Below are 18,821 nucleotides of genomic sequence, written 5' to 3' on the forward strand. Positions count from 1 at the left end.
GACCACTCATTCCACAATGCCTACTAAGTTCGCAACTTTTTTTCAAATCAATCCAACTTGTGAATAAGATGATAACAATCTCATTACATCTCTGTTCTAGCATTCCTAGATTTGAAAACACTTACACAATCCTGCGATGTTCCTCTGGGTCAGACTTGTTTGCCTGTTCGATGAGGTGATTGGTTCGTCCCTTCCACCGCTCCACCTCGTTCTGTATGGCTGTCTTCTCGGCACTGATCGTGTCCCGTTGAGCCTGCACACTGCGGAGGCTGGCCTGGAGGGGCTGGATGTCACTCTCCATCTTCTTGGTCTGCAACACAACCCCAACATAGCAACCAAACCACACAGACCAGTAACAGATCAGCTTCTACTGAGACAGTACCTTATTCATCAAATACGAACAATCAACACAAATATTACTCTGTCGTTTGTTAGTCTTGACCAATGAAGCATGAGGTTAGTAGCCTCTTGAACCAATGACAGTGTGCCTACCTTGGCCTTAATACCTGTTTCACCATTGTGTTCCTGTGTGGGGCCTTGATGCACCTTGTTTAACAACTATGTGCCTACCTTGGCCTTAATACCCGTTTCACGATTGTCTTCCTGTGTGGGGCCTTGAAGCACCTTGTTTAACAAATATGTGCCTACCTTGGCCTTAATACCCGTTTCACGATTGTGTTCCTGAGTGGGGCCTTGATGCACCTTGTTTAACAACTATGTGCCTACCTTGGCCTTAATACCCGTTTCACGATTGTCTTCCTGTGTGGGGCCTTGAAGCACCTTGTTTAACAAATATGTGCCTACCTTGGCCTTAATACCCGTTTCACGATTGTGTTCCTGAGTGGGGTCTTGATGCACCTTGTTTAACAACTATGTGCCTACCTTGGCCTTAATACCCGTTTCACGATTGTATTCCTGTGTGGGGCCTTGATGCACCTTGTTTAACAACTATGTGCCTACCTTGGCCTTAATACCCGTTTCACGATTGTCTTCCTGTGTGGGGCCTTGAAGCACCTTGTTTAACAAATATGTGCCTACCTTGGCCTTAATACCCGTTTCATGATTGTGTTCCTGAGTGGGGCCTTGATGCACCTTGTTTAACAACTATGTGCCTACCTTGGCCTTAATACCCGTTTCACGATTGTGTTCCTGAGTGGGGCCTTGATGCACCTTGTTTAACAACTGTGTGCCTACCTTGGCCTTAATACCCGTTTCACGATTGTGTTCCTGAGTGGGGCCTTGATGCACCTTGTTTAACAACTGTGTGCCTACCTTGGCCTTAATACCCGTTTCACGATTGTATTCCTGAGTGGGGCCTTGATGCACCTTGTTTAACAACTATGTGCCTACCTTGGCCTTAATACCCGTTTCACGATTGTGTTCCTGAGTGGGGCCTTGATGCACCTTGTTTAACAACTATGTGCCTACCTTGGCCTTAATACCCGTTTCACGATTGTGTTCCTGAGTGGGGCCTTGATGCACCTTGTTTAACAACTATGTGCCTACCTTGGCCTTAATACCCGTTTCACGATTGTCTTCCTGTGTGGGGCCTTGAAGCACCTTGTTTAACAAATATGTGCCTACCTTGGCCTTAATACCCGTTTCACGATTGTGTTCCTGAGTGGGGCCTTGAAGCACCTTGTTTAACAAATATGTGCCTACCTTGGCCTTAATACCCGTTTCACGATTGTATTCCTGTGTGGGGCCTTGATGCACCTTGTTTAACAACTGTGTGCCTACCTTGGCCTTAATACCCGTTTCACGATTGTGTTCCTGAGTGGGGCCTTGATGCACCTTGTTTAACAACTATGTGCCTACCTTGGCCTCAAGACTTGTAACCTGCTGATGCAACTTGTCTCTCTCCTGTCTCAGAAGCTTGTTGCTGTCTGTCAACACGTTCATGTTCTCTACCTTCCGCATCAAGTCTGCGTGCTGGACTGCAGTTTGGACAGACACCTACAATGACAATATACTCTGTACACTTGTATATAGACACCTACAATAACATGACCCCTTGTACGATAGTATAAAGACACCTATAATAACACAATATACCCTGTACACTAGAACAACATGCAACATGACACCCTAAGCAGGACACCATGCAGATTGCACAGACACCTATACAACACACCACTAAGTATGTTTGAACAGACACCTACATAGCAGAATATGATGTACATTGTAAAGACACCTACATAGCAGGACACCATGTACAGACACCTACATAGCAGAATATGATGTACATTGTAAAGACACCTACATAGCAGGACACCATGCAGATTGCACAGAAACCTATCCAACACACCACTAAGTATGTTTGAACAGACACTTACATAGCAGAATATGATGTACATTGTAAAGACACCTACATAGCAGGACACCATGTACAGACACCTACATAGCAGAATATGATGCACATTGTAAAGACACCTACATAGCAGGACACCATGTACAGACATCTACACAGGACACCACGTACATTGTACAGACACCTACACAACAGGACACCATGTACAGACACCTACACAACAGGACACCACATACACACACCTACACAACAGGACACCATGTACAGACACCTACACAACAGGACACCATGTACAGACACCTACACAGCAGGACACCATGTACAGACATCTACACAGCTGGACACCATGTACAGACACCTATACAGCAGGACACCATGTACAGACACCAGACATCTACACAACAGGACACCATGTACAGACACCTACACAACAGGACACCATGTACAGACATCTACACAGGACACCATGGACACCATGTACAGACACCTACACAACAAGACACACATGTACAGACACACACAACAGGACAGGACACCATGTACAGACATCTACACAACAGGACACCATGTACAGACACCTACACAACAGGACACCATGTATTGTACAGACATCTACACAGCAGGACACCATGTACAGACATCTATACAGCAGGACACCATGTACAGACATCTACACAACAGGACACCATGTACAGACATCAGACATCTATACAGCAGGACACCATGTACAGACCTACACAACAGGACACTACATGTACAGACATCTACACAACAGGACACCATGTACAGACATCTACACAGCAGGACACCATGGACACCATGTACAGACATCTACACAACACACCATGTACAGACATCTACACAACAGGACACCATGTACAGACATCTACAACAGCATGGACACCATGACACATCTATGTACAGACATCTACACAGCAGGACACCATGTACAGACATCTACACAACAGGACACCATGTACAGACATCTACACAACAGGACACCATGTACAGACATCTACACAACAGGACACCATATTGTACAGACATCTACACAGGACACCATGTACAGACATCTACAGACATCTACACATCTAACAGGACACCATGTACAGACATCTACACAGCAGGACACCATGACACCATGTACAGACACCTGTACAGACATCTACACAACAGGACACCATGTACAGACATCTACACAACAGGACACCATGTACAGACATCTACACAACAGGACACCATGTATTGTACAGACACCTACACAACAGGACACCATGTACAGACATCTATACAGCAGGACACCATGTACAGACATCTACACAACAGGACACCATGTACAGACATCTATACAGCAGGACACCATGTACAGACATCTATACAGCAGGACACCATGTACAGACATCTATACAGCTGGACACCATGTACAGACATCTACACAGCTGGACACCATGTATTGTACAGACACCTACACAACAGGACACCATGTACAGACATCTATACAGCAGGACACCATGTACAGACATCTACACAGCTGGACACCATGTACAGACATCTACACAGCAGGACACCATGTACAGACACCTACACAACAGGACACCATGTACAGACATCTATACAACAGGACACCATGTACAGACATCTATACAGCAGGACACCATGTACAGACATCTACACAGCAGGACACCATGTATTGTACAGACATCTACACAACAGGACACCATGTACAGACATCTATACAGCAGGACACCATGTACAGACATCTATACAGCAGGACACCATGTACAGACATCTACACAGCAGGACACCATGTATTGTACAGACACCTACACAACAGGACACCATGTACAGACATCTATACAGCAGGACACCATGTACAGACATCTATACAGCAGGACACCATGTACAGACATCTACACAGCTGGACACCATGTACAGACATCTATACAGCAGGACACCATGTACAGACATCTATACAGCAGGACACCATGTACAGACATCTATACAGCAGGACACCATGTACAGACATCTATACAACAGGACACCATGTACAGACACCTACACAACAGGACACCATGTACAGACATCTACACAACAGGACACCATGTACATCTACACAAGCAGACACCTACACAACAGGACACCATGTACAGACATCTACACAGCAGGACACCATGTACAGACACCTACACAACAGGACACCATGTACAGACACCTACACAACAGGACACCATGTACAGACATCTACACAACAGGACACCATGTACAGACACCTACACAACAGGACACCATGTACAGACATCTATACAACAGGACACCATGTACAGACATCTACACAGCAGGACACCATGTACAGACATCTATACAGCTGGACACCATGTACAGACATCTACACAGCAGGACACCATGTACAGACATCTACACAGCAGGACACCATGTACAGACATCTATACAGCAGGACACCATGTACAGACATCTATACAGCTGGACACCATGTACAGACATGCACAACAGGACACCATGTACAGACATCTACACAGCTGGACACCATGTACAGACATCTACACAGCAGGACACCATGTACAGACATCTACACAGCAGGACACCATGTACAGACATCTATACAGCAGGACACCATGTACAGACATCTACAGCAGGACACCATGTACAGACATCTACACAGCAGGACACCATGTACAGACATCTATACAGCAGGACACCATGTACAGACATCTATACAGCAGGACACCATGTACAGACATCTACACAACAGGACACCATGTACAGACATCTACACAGCAGGACACCATGTACAGACATCTATACAGCAGGACACCATGTACAGACATCTACACAGCAGGACACCATGTACAGACATCTACACAACAGGACACCATGTACAGACATCTACACAGCAGGACACCATGTACAGACATCTACACAGCAGGACACCATGTACAGACATCTACACAGCAGGACACCATGTACAGACACCATCTACACAGCAGGACACCATGTACAGACATCTACACAGCAGGACACCATGTACAGACATCTACACAGCAGGACACCATGTACAGACATCTATACAGCAGGACACCATGTACAGACATCTATACAGCAGGACACCATGTACAGACATCTATACAGCAGGACACCATGTACAGACATCTACACAGCAGGACACCATGTACAGACATCTATACAGCAGGACACCATGTACAGACATCTATACAGCAGGACACCATGTACAGACATCTACACAGCAGGACACCATGTACAGACATCTACACAGCTGGACACCATGTACAGACATCTATACAGCAGGACACCATGTATTGTACAGACATCTATACAGCAGGACACCATGTACAGACATCTACACAGCTGGACACCATGTACAGACATCTATACAGCAGGACACCATGTACAGACATCTATACAGCAGGACACCATGTACAGACATCTACACAGCTGGACACCATGTACAGACATCTACACAGCTGGACACCATGTACAGACATCTATACAGACACCATGTACAGACATCTATACAGCAGGACACCATGTACAGACATCTATACAGCAGGACACCATGTACAGACATCTATACAGCAGGACACCATGTACAGACATCTACACAACAGGACACCATGTACAGACATCTATACAACAGGACACCATGTACAGACATCTATACAACAGGACACCATGTACAGACATCTATACAGCAGGACACCATGTACAGACATCTATACAGCAGGACACCATGTACAGACATCTATACAGCAGGACACCATGTACAGACACCTACACAACAGGACACCATGTATTGTACAGACATCTATACAGCAGGACACCATGTACAGACATCTATACAGCAGGACACCATGTACAGACATCTACACAGCTGGACACCATGTACAGACATCTACACAGCTGGACACCATGTACAGACATCTATACAGCTGGACACCATGTACAGACATCTATACAGCAGGACACCATGTACAGACATCTATACAGCAGGACACCATGTACAGACATCTATACAGCAGGACACCATGTACAGACATCTACACAACAGGACACCATGTACAGACATCTATACAGCTGGACACCATGTACAGACATCTATACAACAGGACACCATGTACAGACATCTATACAGCAGGACACCATGTACAGACATCTATACAGCAGGACACCATGTACAGACATCTATACAGCAGGACACCATGTACAGACACCTACACAACAGGACACCATGTATTGTACAGACATCTATACAGCAGGACACCATGTACAGACATCTATACAGCAGGACACCATGTACAGACATCTACACAGCTGGACACCATGTACAGACACCTACACAACAGGACACCATGTACAGACATCTATACAGCAGGACACCATGTACAGACATCTATACAGCAGGACACCATGTACAGACATCTATACACAGGGACACCATGTACAGACATCTATACAGCAGGACACCATGTACAGACATCTATACAGCAGGACACCATGTACAGACATCTATACAACAGGACACCATGTACAGACATCTATACAGCAGGACACCATGTACAGACATCTATACAGCAGGACACCATGTACAGACATCTATACAGCAGGACACCATGTACAGACATCTACACAGCTGGACACCATGTACAGACATCTACACAGCTGGACACCATGTACAGACATCTATACAGCTGGACACCATGTACAGACATCTATACAGCAGGACACCATGTACAGACATCTATACAGCAGGACACCATGTACAGACATCTATACAGCAGGACACCATGTACAGACATCTATACAGCTGGACACCATGTACAGACATCTACACAACAGGACACCATGTACAGACATCTATACAGCTGGACACCATGTACAGACATCTACACAACAGGACACCATGTACAGACATCTATACAGCAGGACACCATGTACAGACATCTATACAGCAGGACACCATGTACAGACACCTATACAGCAGGACACCATGTACAGACATCTATACAGCAGGACACCATGTACAGACATCTATACAGCAGGACACCATGTACAGACATCTATACAGCAGGACACCATGTACAGACATCTATACAGCAGGACACCATGTACAGACATCTATACAGCAGGACACCATGTACAGACATCTACACAGCAGGACACCATGTACAGACATCTATACAGCAGGACACCATGTACAGACATCTATACAGCAGGACACCATGTACAGACATCTATACAGCAGGACACCATGTACAGACATCTACACAGCAGGACACCATGTACAGACATCTATACAGCTGGACACCATGTACAGACATCTATACAGCAGGACACCATGTACAGACATCTACACAGCAGGACACCATGTACAGACATCTACACAACAGGACACCATGTACAGACATCTATACAGCAGGACACCATGTACAGACATCTATACAGCAGGACACCATGTACAGACATCTATACAGCAGGACACCATGTACAGACATCTACACAGCTGGACACCATGTACAGACATCTATACAGCAGGACACCATGTACAGACATCTACACAGCTGGACACCATGTACAGACATCTATACAGCAGGACACCATGTACATTTGAATAAACACAACAATAGGACATCATGAAAACAGACATACATGTGTATGCATTAACAACCACTCACATGAAAAAAAAGAGATCTTATTCTGAAAAGGAATCATAAATCTTTCCCACCTGAGATCGACTCCTCTCCTCAGTGAGAGTCTTGTTGGCATAATCCAGCTGTTTCTCCAGGTGGGAAAACCTCTGATTAACCCGAGTTGTTTCAGCCTGTGCCACCTCCAGCTTTGTCTCTGCGATCTCCTTGTCTCTCCGCAAGAATCTGCATGTACAACAACAGTAAAAACTCTTGGTAATATAGCCTGACTGTTAGGCCGATAACAGCCATAGTGTGAGGAGACGTCAGATGGGTGGGTACACTGGTATAATCGAGGGGGAAAGTACCACAACAACTTCACACAAGGTACTAGAGTGTAACTGGTGGTGACTGTCACAGGCACAGGAGACTTCGGGTGGATGGTGGTAGACCGCTAACTGACTGAGAAACAACCTGGTAGCAGAGTGGGTGTCTGATTATTGTTTAAGTCAACTGTTTAATGTACTTGTCTGAAAGTTACCCATTTCATGCAAATCAACTGAAAAAAACACATTTTGATGTGGTACAACTTGGGGATCAAAGATGCTCATACAGTTTGGAGACACACAAAACACTTATCAAACTGCATAAAGTACAATCTACTGAGCATCAATATATAAAACAAGTAACATCCTTAAATCATACTGAACCTGACGACTTCAAGCAACTGATCGGAGGACTTGGCCAAGTCCTCGCCCACAGCCTTGCCTGCCACGCCCCCTGATTTCCCGGCCATGCCCACTGAGGCCTTCTTCTGTATTGTTGTCACCTGGCCGCTCAGCTGAAGCAAGAGACACATGACTGTATAGAGCTTTACATACTCATCATGGCATGGACAAATATTCTAGTTTAAATACAACATATGTGTTTTGTTTACAGCATGATAAACAAACACACTTCAACAGCAAAATCAGTCTTGCAGGTCTCGGCATCCACGCTGTTTGCATAGCTAAATCCTCAAACAGCATTGGAGTAATGTGAAGGAAGAAGTCAGGTGGGTTGATCATCTTTTGGAACATTATTTCAGTTACATCAGTGTCAGATATAAGTGGAAACAGAATGGCCATCATTAGCACAAACCTGGGATCTGAATCAAGAAATATGTGAATCCCTGCACACATAAGGGACATAATTCTGGCACATAAAACTGCTGGGACAGGAAAGTATTGTGTTCAATACCTCTCCAAGCTCTATTCCTGCTATATGTCTGTAAGTAAGTGAATCTGGACCTGACTATTCTGTAATTGCCACCATGAGTAGTGATCCTTGCAATCAACCGAGTAAAGAAGTCAGACAACAACTCAGTCCACAACGTTGCCTCTTCTGACAAGTCATTTCTGGGTTCTTATACTAGCCCTAATCCATATGGATAACAGCTACTGGTCTTTTTGGCCAGTTGAATCTGTGGATGTGTCCTACCTTCTGCATCTGTTCGTGCAGCACAGCATTCTGCTGGGTCAGTTCCTGCACCCTCGTCTCCAGCAGCTTGGCCTCCTCCCTCAAGATTCGCTCCTGCTCCATCCATGACGTCTGCAACAGCACATCATTACATTCAACAAGCACAGCCAGATGGTACAATGTACACGCACAACAACGTAAACTAAGACAAGGCAGCAGTCAAACATTTTTATAAGATTTGGGATTATACTCTGTCTTCAGTCCGCAAAACTCTGTTACCAGGTAGCTTCTTATTAGCTTAGAGTTCTATATAGCTTGGAAGGAAACAATGACGACGACAAAGGTTGTATGTAACTACATCATAGGACAGAAAGACAATCACCTCTAAATCTGATAAATATTTATGTAAACACAGTTATCTAAGTAACATGAACACTTGCAAAACAGGTTGATACAGGCATGAAGGGACTGAATTATGATAAAAGAAGGAACTCTACCTGGGATTCCTTAAGAGTCTGCTCAGCCTTCTTAGCAGCTTCTTGTGAGACTGACAGCGTATTGTTGAAATCCTCCACCTGAATGGGAACAAAGGATTGACATTATAGAGACTGGACTAGTTGTGGCAGTAACACTGGAGTATGGAGCAAGTTGAGTGTGGATGTGTAACATTGTAGTGATAAGACTGGAGTATGGAGCAAGTTGAGTGTGGATGTGTAACATTGTAGTGATAAGACTGGAGTATGGAGCAAGTTGAGTGTGGATGTGTAACATTGTAGTGATAAGACTGTCGTATGGAGCAAGTTGAGTGTTGATGTGTAACATTGTAGTGATAAGACTGGAGTATGGAGCAAGTTGAGTGTGGATGTGTAACATTGTAGTGATAAGACTGGAGTATGGAGCAAGTTGAGTGTTGATGTGTAACACTGTAGTGATAAGACTGGAGTATGGAGCAAGTTGAGTGTGGATGTGTAACATTGTAGTGATAAGACTGGAGTATGGAGCAAGTTGAGTGTGGATGTGTAACATTGCAGTGATAAGACTGGAGTATGGAGCAAGTTGAGTGTGGATGTGTAACATTGTAGTGATAAGACTGGAGTATGGAGCAAGTTGAGTGTGGATGTGTAACATTGCAGTGATAAGACTGGAGTATGGAGCAAGTTGAGTGTGGATGTGTAACATTGTAGTGATAAGACTGGAGTATGGAGCAAGTTGAGTGTGGATGTGTAACATTGTAGTGATAAGACTGTCGTATGGAGCAAGTTGAGTGTTGATGTGTAACATTGTAGTGATAAGACTGTCGTATGGAGCAAGTTCAGTGGGGATGTGTAACATTGTAGTACAGCTGTAGGGTCCTTACCTGTTTCTTGTAGGTTGTCAGGGCCTCTACATCAGCAGCATGGAGGATCAGCTCCCTCTCATACTTGGTCTGTGACTGGAAGACAAGCACAAGATGTCAGCTGACCTACCGAGGTTGACCCTACATGCTACATTTGTTCGATGAAACAATGACTAGAAGGGCGGTCCCCATTACTGTAGTGATATAGGTACAGGAGTCTTACATCCATGGCAATGTCGGCCTGTTGCTTGTAGTCCCGCTTGGCAGCCTCCTCGTTGGAGATGGCGGTTTCACGTCTCTGCACTGCCTCCTCCATCTCATTCTGGAGATTCGCCAACTGTTTCCTCAGGTCAGCATTCTGCAATCATACGACCAGCTCTTAGATGACCACAACAGAATGTGTCCGTCAATCAGAAAGTAATATCAATGTGTGTTATTCATATTCAATGTTGCTTGCAATCGGCATACATTTAATGCTTTGTCACTTCTGACTGTAATGGGCTAATCCTTGGACAGGTCAAGCAAATGGTTTATAGCATGAATGTCTAAGAATGTTACTAGTATCGTATGATAGGAAAGGGAAATCCAATACAACCAATCAAATGACTAGCATCAATTAGTGACAATGATACAGATCCCAATCTGAAAACTTCCCGTAGATCAGTTATCGTTATGTCTAAGATTCATCATCCCATAAAAGATAAAGTCAATATTTGTTTTGAGTTAGTCACATAAGGAGCTGTCAAATTTAGAAGCAACTGAGGTAAGCCGGAATTAGCCCTTTTGATCAAAGTGAGTGAGTGAGTGAGTGAGTTCAGTTTTACGCCGCTTTTAACAATATTCCAGTTATATCACAGCGGGGGACACCAGAAATGGGCTTCACACATTGTACCCATAAGGGGAATCGAACCCGGGTCTTCGGCGTTTTGAGTGAACACTTTAACCACTAGGCTACCTAGGCCACTGCCCCTCTTGATCAAAGATTCCAAGACGCAACTGTGAACATTGAATTGCGATGAGCAAATTCCATATCACCCTTGAAGAAGACACTAAGATACAAGTTCCTATGTCATCAATATTGATGTGACAACCCACATACTACTATTATGTACAACACTTGGTTGGTTGTTCCTTGTGTCACTGTCAACAGTGTTCCGCCTGTATCATGGTGATGGGTAGAATGAATAAGCAGCGAGCTATGCCATCGAATGCAATGACACATAACATGTTACAAAGACAGTCCACCAAAAGGACAAGCAGTTAAGTGCTGTGGACCTATTCTAATCTGGCTCCCCAAGGAAGTACAAGCAGTCGATGGTGGAGGACCTTTTCCAATCTGGCTCCCCATGGATTTACAAGCAGTAGAGTGCAAAGGACCTATTCCAATCTGGCCCCCTATTTTGACCTGGTTCATCTTTGGGGCAGACAAGACCTACTCCAACTAAGCCTAGGCAACTGAGAAAAAGTGTACTGTACCAGAGAATGGCTCTCCTCTGAGATGCGGATGTTCTCATTGAGCAGCTCTTGTCTCTCCTTCTCCATTGCTTCAATTCTCTTCTCCAGCTGTTCCTTGGCTGCAAGCAGAGACAGTAGTCCATGAAATGTAACAGCATGTCACAGATATTTACAGTCAAAGTTACACAGTTACTCGCCATTATGAAGGGGAACAGTGACATTATTCACTGGCTTGAGTCCTTTCTGACACAACACACACAGTTTGTCAGCGTCAACAGCATGCTGTCATCAACCTCGGTTACCAATACTGGAGCTCCCCAAAGGTGTGTTTTATCACCAGTTTTGTTCATGTTGTATACCAACGACTGTGATTGTGACTCCACTGGATCTTATACGGACAAATGACGTCACACCAACGGGACTAATAAGCAGCTCAGGGAACCATTATTGGCTAGAGATAAAGAAATTGACCGACTATATACTTAAAGAAAACCAAACCAAAGAGATGGTAATAGATTTCAGGTCCCAGAAAACTGCAGTACTTATCTGGAATTCAAACACTCAGTGCTAAGGGCCAGCAAAGATTCTTCTTTTCCTGCGGGGCTTTGTTCTTTCAATGCTAACATTTTACCCTTAGTTTTGTGAGTGATTATCACACTACCAGCCAGAGGCCACTGTGAGCACTGTAATCACATTCCAGTCTGTCAAATACATTTCACCATTTTCAAACGCAAAACAAATTCAGTATACACTTGTGTTGAGAAAATCGCTGATACTTACATTGTTTCAAGTCCTGGCTTCTCTGCTCCAGGGCTTGTTGGAACTCCTTGCTTGTCTGAAATCCCCAGAAAACAGTCAAGACAACAGCAATCTTGTATAACAAATGTCAACATATACTGCCTTATACATCTTCTTACGTTTACTAAATATTTCCCTTCAATGTAATCTAATTTCAGCTAGATAGAATATATTAAAATACTTAGTTGTAAATAGATTATATAAATGAAGACAAATGGAACCAGTCAGAATGTGTTTCCCATTTCAAGACTGAACACCAATATTGCAGCTGTTTCTGAAAAACATTGGATGGACAGAAGAGACAGAGACAAACTAATATCTCTCATCCCTTCTTGGCATGGGTAATAACTCAGATCTGTGGAAGGCGTCCCAGTGGGATAAGGTCTCACTTTCTTGTAACCTCCACAAGGACCGATCTACACCTACTACTGAAAGAAATACGTTCTCACCTTGTTCTGTTCCTTCAGAGTCTCCTCCACGCTGTCTGAGATGGCCTTGTACTGCTGTGCGTGCTTCTTTGCTGTCTCCAACTGGTTCTTCAACGCTGCACACGATGAAAGAAGAATACCTTAATTTTATGTGTACCTTGACAGGCAATGTAAAACAGACCTAGAATCATTTAACCATTGGAAGCCATCCTTCGATCATTGGAAGTCATACTTTGATCACTGGAAGCCATCCTTCGATCATTGGAAGCCATTATTAGATCATTTGAAGCCATCCTTAGACGACTGGAAGCCACCTTTAGATGACTGAAAGCCATCCATCCATCCCTGGAAGCCACCCTCAGATCACTGAAGGCCATCCATCGATCACTGAAAGCCGCCCTCAGATCACTGGAAGCCATCCATTGATCAATGGAAGCCACCCTTAGATCACTGTCAGTCATCATTAGATCACTGGAAGCTACCCTTACATCACTGGCAGTCATCCTTAGATCACTGGAAACAATCCATTGATCACTGGAAACCACAAATCAATCACTGGAAGCCACCCTCTGATCACTGAAAGCCACCCTTAGACCACTGGAAGCCTTCCATCGATCAAAGGAAGACACCTTTAGATCACTGGCAGTCATCCTTAGATCACTGGCAGTCATCCTTAGATCACTGGAAACCATCCATCAATCACTGGAAACCACAAATCGATCACTGGAAGCCACCCTTTGATCAGTGAATGCCACCCTAAGACCACTGGAAGCCTTCCATCAATCAATGGAAGCCACCATTAGATCACTGGCAGTCATCCTTAGATCACTGAGAACCATCCATTGATCAATGGAAGCCATCATTAAATCATTGGAAGCCATCCTTAGATCACTGGAACCATCCACTGATCATAGTAAATCATTGGAAGCCATCCATTGACCACTGGAAGCCATCCATTGACCACTGGAAGCCATCAATCGATCACTGGAAGCCATCCATCAATCATTGGAAGCCATTCTTAGATCACTGGAAGCCATCCTTAGATCACTGGCAGTCATCATTAGATCAATGGAAGAAACCCTTAGATCACTGGAAGCCATCCTTAGATCATTGGAAACCATCCATCGATCATTGGAAGCCATTCTTAGATCACTGGGAACCATCCATCGATCACTGGAAGCCATCCTCAGATCACTGGCAGACATCACTAGACCACTGGAAACCATCCAATGACCACTGGAAGCCATCCATCGATCATTGGAAGCCATTCTTAGATCACTGGAAGCCATCCTTAGATCATGTCGAGTTCACTTAAATGAAGACATTTCCTGCTTCTAACAATATATTTTAGTCCTTACTTTTGTATCTGGTGAAGTAAGGACCCATCACTGCTCAAAAAGAAACTTTCAGTGCTTCAGCCAGAATTTTTTTGAGTGTTCCCAATTGGCACCTTAACTACTAAAATGTGTACTAAATGTAGTTGCGACTTTTGCCATTCATGGTAACCATGGTAACGAAGACCTGTGGATTATATTAAATGTTGCGCCAATGGGCTCTCTAGCACTGAAAAAAAAGTGCCATTGCATATTTTTTAGTGTGGATGGTGCAATGGCTCTTGCCTGACTGAAGCACTGAACTTTGCATCAACATTTGTTAAAGTTCATCAATGGTTCTTAAAACAACCTTGGGAATACTCACATTTAACCTGTTGCTGGAGCTGGGTGACCTCTGACCTCAGGTCCTTGACCTGTTCAGAAGACTCTGTCTGCACTACAGGAGCAGACGCTGACGTCTGTGGATGTTCAGTAGCTGCAACATGGACAGTGTCAGAATGTAAGGTAAAGGGGAGTTTCATGTGCATGGCTGCGTGTATCAGGCCAGAGTAATCTCCCAATTGATTTAGCCCCTTAAAGCCAAGCAGCAGGCAGGGTAACAAGGATGAGGATAAACTCTCCTGGCAGACAATCTATGCAATAAAACCATGAAGACAGAGTTAACATACTGCTAGTGGGATACATCAGATATCTCTGGGAAGAAGGTAATGCCTGGCAGGAGGATGGATCAAACTCATCCAGATCAACATCAGTAAATGTGTGGAAACAGATGTGACATGGCAGCTACTTGGATGCTTTGTATGTTAGGTGTTTGTGGAGTGAATTCCAGATCAGAACCCATGAGCAATGGACTCTGCCCTACTGAACTACAGCAACCTAGACCGCTTGTGCTACACATGCTCTCAGTGAATACTAAACATTGCATGAGTGGAGTGAGATTATAGCTTACTTCTGGGTTCTCCCAGTCGGGCCAACTTGTTCTCAGCTGCAACCAGTTTCGATTCTGTGGCAGAGAGCTGAAAGACATTTCCTTAAATGTAAACCTCAGATCAACAGTAAATTATGTAAAGGCAAAATTTCTGTAATAAAACAAACACAACATTTCGGAGTACATTATACATCTTTATAAATTCCAAGACAAAACAATCCCTGATGCCTCACCTCCTGCTTGAGTTCCAGGACATTCTTGTTAGCATCAGACAACTTGGTCTTGTTGTCCTGTCCCATGGTCTTCTCACGCTCTAGTTCCATCTGCACATTCTTCACCAGGCTCTGAAACACACATTTCTCATCACCAAGATGTGAATTGAGCATACTACTCACACCATAATTGTACACGGTAAAACACACGGATGTGCGATAAGCAATCCTTCTAATCGTTGTGTACCTTCTAGGAAGGTATTTTGAGGATTCTGTGATGTCACAATGGTGTATGAACTTAACATCACATCACAAATTAAGGACAAACAGTTTCCAAATGTTGATCTCTATTACTTATATTCTAACTTGTTGAACAAGGACATATTAATCCTTACATTACCATTCACTGACAAATACTTCCGACCCAAACCCGGCCATCCCGGGACCGTTGCCTCACCTCCCAGTTGCGAGTCAGTGACCTATGTTCCTCAGACTGCACGTCAATCCTTCGCTTCAGGGAGTTCACTTCACGCTCATATGCACTGATCTGGTTGTTCAGACGAGTTTTGGTCTCATACTCTGCACGCTCTAGATTATTCTGAAAACCAGCAGGATACTATTTACAGGCTGAATGAAGAAAGACTTATTGACAGCTTCATTGTTTTCCAATGTGCTCCTGTCGTCACTTATTTTGTCATTGTAAACGTTCTCAGGACATGTCTCATAACATCTTAGCATAGCCTCCTTAAGTGACCAGTATGGTCTATTTATCAGTCCTATGAGTGAGTGAGTGAGTGAGTTGAGTTTTACACCGCACTCAGCAATATTCCAGCTATATGGCAGCGGTCTGTAAATATTCAAGTCTGGACCAGACAATCCAGTGATCAACAGCACGAGCATCGATCTGAGCAATTGGGAACCAAGCCAGCGAGCCTCACCACCCGATCCCGTTAGTCGCCTCTTACGACAAACATGGGTTACTGAAGGTACAGTCTAACCCGGACCTTCACGGGTCATCAGTCCTAGTAAGTACAAATATTTCTGTCTGTCCGATTAACTGTATTGTCTGACCTTACAGAATGCCCTTTCCAATGACCTTACAGAACAGCTCCAATGTTTACCAACGTACCTTGCTGTAGTATGTCCAGATATACCCATATGACACACATGTACAATGTACTGATGTACCTGTATGACCTCACTCTAGGAAATATGACGACCTGTATGGTCTGGTCTAAGAGGCTGCAGTGCGTATGTAGTGTGTACGGTCTGGCTGTACGGTTTAGCACTGCTGTGTATGACGTACCTGTATGGCCTGGCTGTACGGTTTAGCACTGTCTGGCTGTACGGTTTAGCACTGCTGTGTATGACGTACCTGTATGGCCTGGCTGTACGGTTTAGCACTGCTGTGTATGATGTGCCTGTATGGCCTAGCTGTACAGTTTAGCACTGCTGTGTATGACGTACCTGTATGGTCTGGCTGTACGGTTTAGCACTGCTGTGTATGATGTGCCTGTATGGCCTGGCTGTACAGTTTAGCACTGCTGTGTATGACGTACCTGTATGGTCTGGCTGTATGGTCTGGCTGTACGGTTTAGCACTGCTGTGTATGACGTACCTGTATGGCCTGGCTGTACGGTTTAGCACTGCTGTGTATGACGTACCTGTATGGTCTGGCTGTACGGTTTAGCACTGCTGTGTATGACGTACCTGTATGGTCTGGCTGTACGGTTTAGCACTGCTGTGTATGTACCTATACGGTTTGGCTGTGCACCTGTATGGTCTGGCTGTACAGTTTAGCACTGCTGTGTATGACGTACCTGTATGGTCTGGCTGTGCGGTTTAGCACTGCTGTGTATGACGTACCTGTATGGCCTGCAGACTAGAGAGCAGCATGTTCTGGGACAGGTGTTCCCGCCTGACACTCTCCAGTTCCTGCATCAGTCTATGCTCCGAGTTTGTCACCAGGTTTAACTCAGCTTTTCGGTTGTCGTTCTGGACTTCTAGTCTTGTTGCATTTTCTTGAGCAGCCATCAGGTCCTGTCAGCAACGAAGGAACACATACAAACTTAGACAAACCTGTAGAGGTTTACAATTCTTTGAAGAAATTCGACTTTGGGGTACATATATGCATTTTCTGTGGCTGAAAATGTCCTGTGACAGTTGTATCAATGTTTTAATAAAAATATTGTACAATAAATAAAATCTTTTTTATCTATTATACGGCCCCCACCACGTGGAGTTACCTCCCTGCTACACATGCGCAGCCAACCAGGTAGGCACCCAGGCACGTATCATCATTCCTTCTGCTGAATAAATCAGTGAACAGAATTGCGGGGAGGTGGGCAGCCCTACCCCAAGGACGATTCTCTTCAAAGAATTGTAAACCTCTACAGGTTTGTCTAATTCTTTTTCATAGAGATCGTCCTTGGGGTACATATATGCATAAACTCAGACTCCCAAAGACCGGAGGCCAGGCAGGAGGGAATTCTGTCAAGTACACATGAATAGCGATCGTTAAAATAATGTAACAGACCCCACAACACTCACCTGTCACGTGTCCCGGAGCTTCCGCGAGAGGCATTATGGGAGGGTAACCGAGAGGGAGGATAGGTACTTAGATCCGACCTCATAGGTTAAGCATAGCAAGTTCGCACATAGTGCGAAAATACACAACCCCACCCACATCATGGTCTATTAGAGAGCACCGTAGGGGGGAAAAACCAGCTCACAACCAACCATAATCTCCGGAGAGAATCGAAAGGCGTTAGATCACACAACAGCGGATATATCAATAAACACAATTGAAAGCAGCGTCAACTAACCAAATAAACAAGACTCACTCGGTCAGGGTGGCAGGACACTGTCCACTGGAGAGAACAGAACGGCCAAAACGCGCAC

At 44.5% G+C, this 18,821-nt stretch overlaps 1 protein-coding gene across 1 annotated transcript in view; it reads right to left on the bottom strand.

Annotated features, from left to right (window-relative positions):
* The window catches only part of LOC124270499 (nucleoprotein TPR-like), a 45,943-nt gene that overhangs the window by 23,112 nt on the left and 4,010 nt on the right, over nt 1-18,821 (bottom strand). The window contains 16 exon segments of the mRNA XM_046705518.1: nt 126-310; nt 1,819-1,956; nt 8,070-8,217; nt 8,682-8,812; nt 9,451-9,561; nt 9,927-10,004; nt 10,787-10,861; nt 10,989-11,123; nt 12,242-12,339; nt 13,001-13,055; nt 13,468-13,562; nt 15,145-15,255; nt 15,730-15,796; nt 15,942-16,052; nt 16,378-16,518; nt 17,787-17,960. Of these exon segments, the coding sequence (XP_046561474.1) occupies nt 126-310; nt 1,819-1,956; nt 8,070-8,217; nt 8,682-8,812; nt 9,451-9,561; nt 9,927-10,004; nt 10,787-10,861; nt 10,989-11,123; nt 12,242-12,339; nt 13,001-13,055; nt 13,468-13,562; nt 15,145-15,255; nt 15,730-15,796; nt 15,942-16,052; nt 16,378-16,518; nt 17,787-17,960 (1,853 nt within the window).

This window comes from Haliotis rubra, unplaced genomic scaffold (genome assembly GCF_003918875.1).
Source record: "Haliotis rubra isolate DU_JTF1 unplaced genomic scaffold, ASM391887v1 Scf102, whole genome shotgun sequence".
Lineage (NCBI taxonomy): Eukaryota > Metazoa > Mollusca > Gastropoda > Lepetellida > Haliotidae > Haliotis > Haliotis rubra.